Source organism: Mastomys coucha, chromosome X (assembly GCF_008632895.1).
Source record: "Mastomys coucha isolate ucsf_1 chromosome X, UCSF_Mcou_1, whole genome shotgun sequence".
NCBI lineage: Eukaryota > Metazoa > Chordata > Mammalia > Rodentia > Muridae > Mastomys > Mastomys coucha.
The window spans coordinates 43,492,363-43,497,362 of record NC_045030.1 but is presented as its reverse complement, the minus strand read 5'-3'; the positions used below and the strand labels follow the sequence as shown (position 1 = coordinate 43,497,362).

The 5,000-nt window shown below is 43.1% G+C and overlaps 1 gene segment (V, D, J or C); it reads right to left on the bottom strand.

The window, feature by feature from the left end:
* Window positions 1-3,970: 3,970 nt before the first annotated feature.
* LOC116091290 lies at window positions 3,971-4,601 on the bottom strand. The segment is given in 2 exon segments: window positions 3,971-4,344; window positions 4,466-4,601. Coding segments are annotated over 2 exon segments (420 nt in total).
* Window positions 4,602-5,000: the final 399 nt, after the last annotated feature.

Here is a 5,000-nt window from a genome sequence, read left to right as displayed (position 1 = left end):
ATGCCAACATTAGTCCTGCATCTCCTAGCTGACATGTCTGAGTCTCTCTTCTGAAACCCTGAAACACTTACAGCTTGGAAATGTCCCCAGGCAGAGGAGCAGCACCAGGATAGCCATTCTCTGATAGAGGCTCTAGTGAGATGAAGATGGGCCTTCTCAGCTAGGTCTGGGCTTTCTGTCTGAGCCTGAGGACTGCTTTGCATTGGGGGAGGTACCTAAGAAGATAAAAGAAAGCACTGAATAAGGTTTCCAGTTTGCTGTCCTGGTGACAGAAATTTGCACTGTGAATTTTGAACACCTGGAGAGAAACATAAGGAATGTTTTTCTGGTACTGTCTGGAGTTCAAATTATAGATAAACAGGAAGTTGTAGGAATCACACTGTGCAGCCCTAGGAAGAAATTTGGGAACATTTAGTAAATGAGCCCATATTTATGTAGTGCAGGGAGAACAGTGTCCCTTTTCCTATGTGCAATTTTATATCTATGTATATTATAGAAGAGTATTTAGGATGGAATTGGGCTCTTAGTGATCAGACATTCTACTTAAGGAAGTATTTAAAATTATCCTCATGGTTTCTGTGGAGCCAGACTTATTGTTATCTCATTTGTAAAGTAGATTGCAAGGAAGCTCATCCCAGGTATTCAGTCCAGGTGATCTCACATGCTTATCTAAAAGAAGACCCAGGAGTCTGATTTGGATCTCATCTCACTAGGCTCGAACTATATATACTCCTTGCCACTTGGGGAAATAGGACTTAGGGAATAGCGTATATAAGTCTTGATTTCTGTCAGTGTATATCTCTATGTAGTTTTCTCTATTTCTCTCCCCTTAGGTTATAGCACATAAATACCCAAATTCCTAAATATGATTATTGCATTGGTGAGGCATGGGAGCTCACCTGTTCATAACATTCAGAATAAGCAGTAACATGCTGCTAGTCTTGAGGTTTGTTAATTGGAGTATAAAATAGACTGGAGTAGTCTGCATTATGGCAAGAACTATAGCAGAAGGCAGGCATGAATTTGGGGAACCTGGGCCTTGTGTTGTTGACCACCATCGAGAACAGATATTATAGGTTTTTTTCTCCTTTCCCTGGTTATGTAAATCCCAGGGAAGAGAAGTAAATGGCTGGATCCAACTGCAAAGTCAGTTCTCAGAGACTCTGGGTCTGGGTCTATTACTTGTAATTGAAGTCCTCTGCTTTTTGGCTTTTTGGTTTCTTGTTCTGTTGTGCATAATCTTTGGCTTCTGAATGACAATGATGGAGACAGGTCTTAACATTAGGGAGACAGTCATCCCATGCAAGTTGTGATGGAATCAACTTAAGTCCACTTATGCAAACTTGGGTTTTAAATTAATTAATTAATTAATTTCACCCATTTACCTTTGTGAAAGGGATTAATCTAATGAGGCTCAATTCAGTAGGATACAATGATGAGGCATACAATCTATTCCCAAGCCTTGAAGAAAGCAAAGGCTGGAGTCAATCAATTTTGAATTCATAAAACAAAGAGACAAGGAGATTCTGCTTTTATTGGAAAAATTCATCCAACTTCTTTGAATTGTGAGGTGAAAAATGCCCAGCTAGAGAACTCATCCAGAAAGCATAAAGATGTCAATGCCTGTGCCCCAAATGGGGTTACATGATCACAGGAGAGAATATGGTCAACAACTTCAGGGAAGCAATTAATATTTGTCTATGTTAAAGTACAATGTTTTCATGGGTCTTTGCCCACATGGAAACCAAACAGAATACATAATAGTAGGTAGACATTCTTGGATATCCAAGTACCTCAATGAATTATTTTTGACAGTCAGACTGATGCAATATGTGTTCCCATATTTACTAAAGGACAGATTCCATGGTAATAGCTCATAGGATAAGACAGCGATATGATGCTCCAACACCTAACAAGGGCACATGATCCACTATGTTTATAGCAGCCTTGTTTATAATATCCAGAAGCTGGATAAAACACAGATGTCCCTCAACAGAAGAATGGATACAGAAAATGAAGTACATTTACACAATGGAATACTACTCAGTGAGGTACCATCCTGAGTGAGGTAATCCAGACACAAAAGATCATACATAGTATGTACTCATCAATATGTGAATATTATCCCCAAAACTCAGACTATCCATGATGTAACTTACAGACTAAATGAAGCTTAACAAGAAGGAAGGCCTCAGTGTGGATGGTTCAACCCCACTGAGAAGGGGTAACAAAATAATCTTGGGAGGTAGAGGGAAGGAGAGTCCTGTGAGGGAGAGTGGAAGGGAAGGGAAAATGGGGGCAGGTTCAGGTATGGGAAGAGACAGGAGAGAAATTAAAGGGCCAGGAGAATAAATAGAAACATAGCCGTGGGTTTCCAGGAAACTGAGGGAACTATCTGAAAGTCCTAGAAGCTAGGGATGTCAGAGACTCCCCAGACCCAATGGGGATGACATTAGCTGAAATACCCAATAGAGGGGAGGGAGAACTTGAAGAGACCACCTCCAATAGATAGGCATGGCCTCCAGTTGAGGGAAGGAGTCACTCACCAATCTCAAAATTTTAACCTAGAATTATTCCTGTCTAACAGAAATGCAGGGATGAAAATGGAGCAGAAACTGAAGGAAAGGTTATCCAGAGACCACCTCACCTTGGCATCCATCACATCGGCAGACACCAAAGCCCGATTTCATTGACACCATCATGATTTCAAAAAGTGCTTGCAAATAGGAGCTTAATATGGTTGCCCTATGAGAGGCTCTGCCAGGACCTGACTAACACATATGTAGACACTCACAGTCAACCATTGGACTGAGCCCTGTGACCCCAATGGAAGAGTTAGGGTGTGGGCCTGTATGCCAGAGGCTTTCCATGGAGATCTCTGGCCGGGTGCTAGAGTTTCAGTGAAGGGAAGCCCCACCCTGCACTGAGTTGGGTCAGGCTGGGCTGAGGAGAGGCTGACTAGCCAGTGAGGAGTGTGGAGTGCTTCAGGCTGTGTTTAGGGAGAGCAGATCTCTTCCCCAAATGTTACAGCACTTAGAACAAAAGCTCAGACAACAGAGTAGATCTTTTGCACCCCATTAATTCCCTGGATAGGATTTATATACAGTTTTGGGGGTGATTTGACAGGAGTTATTTCTCATTGGTTTGGGCTGAGAGCTTGGGGAAATCTTTATTAGTGTGTAAGAAGGCTTGGTGCTGCTATATGTGACCAACATCACACACCTCTCCTGATGGGGTCTTTGGTGGGTAGTGACTGAAACAGGATCCAGAGAATCAGGAGGCATGGTTGATCACCTTCCATCCCATGCAGGCAGAAATTACTACCCACCGGGTCTCTGGAGTTCCAGACCTCTTACTTGACCAGGACTAGGTTGTTTGCACAGACTACTGCCCCACACTATGGGAAGGAGTGAAGGAGCTGAAAGGGTCTGCAACCCTATAGGAAGAGCAATAACATCAACTACCTGGACCACTCAGAGCTCCCAGGGACTAAAGCACCAACCAGAAGTGTACATGTGTGGGTCCATGGCTCCTGCTATACATGTAGCAGCAGATTGCCTTATTTGCCATTAATGGGAGAGAACTTGCTTGGTCCAGTAGAGGCTTGTTGTCCCAGTGATAGGGGATGCTTGAGGGGTGAGATGAGAGTGGGTAGGTGGATGGAGGAGTACTCTCTCAGAGGCCAATGGAGTGGGGATGGAATTCTATTTCATGGAGCCAAGAGTGGGAAGGGAAACATTTGAAATGTAAATACATAAAATAATCAATAGAACATCACAGGATATCAGAAATTGGGTTAAACAGTTGTAAACTTTAAGGATTACTACATACTCTACTTGTAGAGATAATCCCTGTAGAGAGGCAACCTACATACCTACTGAGTTCAGTCCTCTCTTCCCTCCAGGCCTCCTGACTGGGCTGTAACTCTCATTACCTGGGAGATTTGAGTGATCTCTTCGCCCCCTGCTGGTCAAAGCCCTCTCTGAACCCCCACAGGAGGTTTGTGTTTGAGTTCACAGTAATTTTCACTCATTGTGCCTCTTGCACAGTAATACATGGCTGTGTCCTCAGACCTCGGGCTGCTCATTTGCAGGTATAGGGTGTTCTTGCCATTGTCTCTGGAGATGGTGAATCTGCCCTTCACACTGTCTGGGTAGTAGGTGCTACCACCAGTATTAGTAATGGATGCAACCCACTCCAGCCCCTTCTCTGGAGCCTGGCGAACCCAGGCCATCCAGTAGTCAGAGAAAGTGAATCCAGAGGCTGCACAAGAGAGTTTTAGGGAGCTTCCAGGCTGCACCAAGCCTCCGCCAGACTCCACCAGCTTCACCTCACACTGGACACCTGCAAACAGAGAATGCTGGTTTGAAAACTGTCACTAACAAAAGCAAACAAAACAAATAAACAAAACAATTTTTATTTCTCATGAGTACACAATAGACAGAATCTCATCTGTATGAATTACCCTTTAAAATAAGGAGAAGGAAAACTAAGCTGAGCCCAAAGTCCATGGTCAGTGGTCTGTTTTGAGTGCTGATCACTGAATGTAAGGACCTGGGAATCCAGAGCTGGGTTCCTCCCTTACAGCTGCAGGATCAAGTCAGAGCTGGTTTTCATGGGCACAGAGAAGCATTATTTGCATGTCTTCCTGTTATGGCATGCTTTGAAGTTGGATTTGTGCAGAAGGCAGTCCTCATAGCAGATATAAGACATCAAAGACACTGTTTTAATTTACAGAGATTGACAATGTGCGAAAGTTTCATATTCACATTTTTTGGCTAGTATTTCACCACATTCCATTTAGTTTTTCCCAGTGCATGTGCATAGAACATGCTTTGTTTCCAAACTGTCATGTATCCTAGTATAAATGATTAAAGATCACCACACATAATTGTGTTTATAGATGTGGGCCTGGTTTTTTCCACTGTCTGTTCTGCTCATGGCATTTCCTTAATGTGGCTCTTAGACAAGGTTATACCTGCAAAGTTATGGTAGCAGAA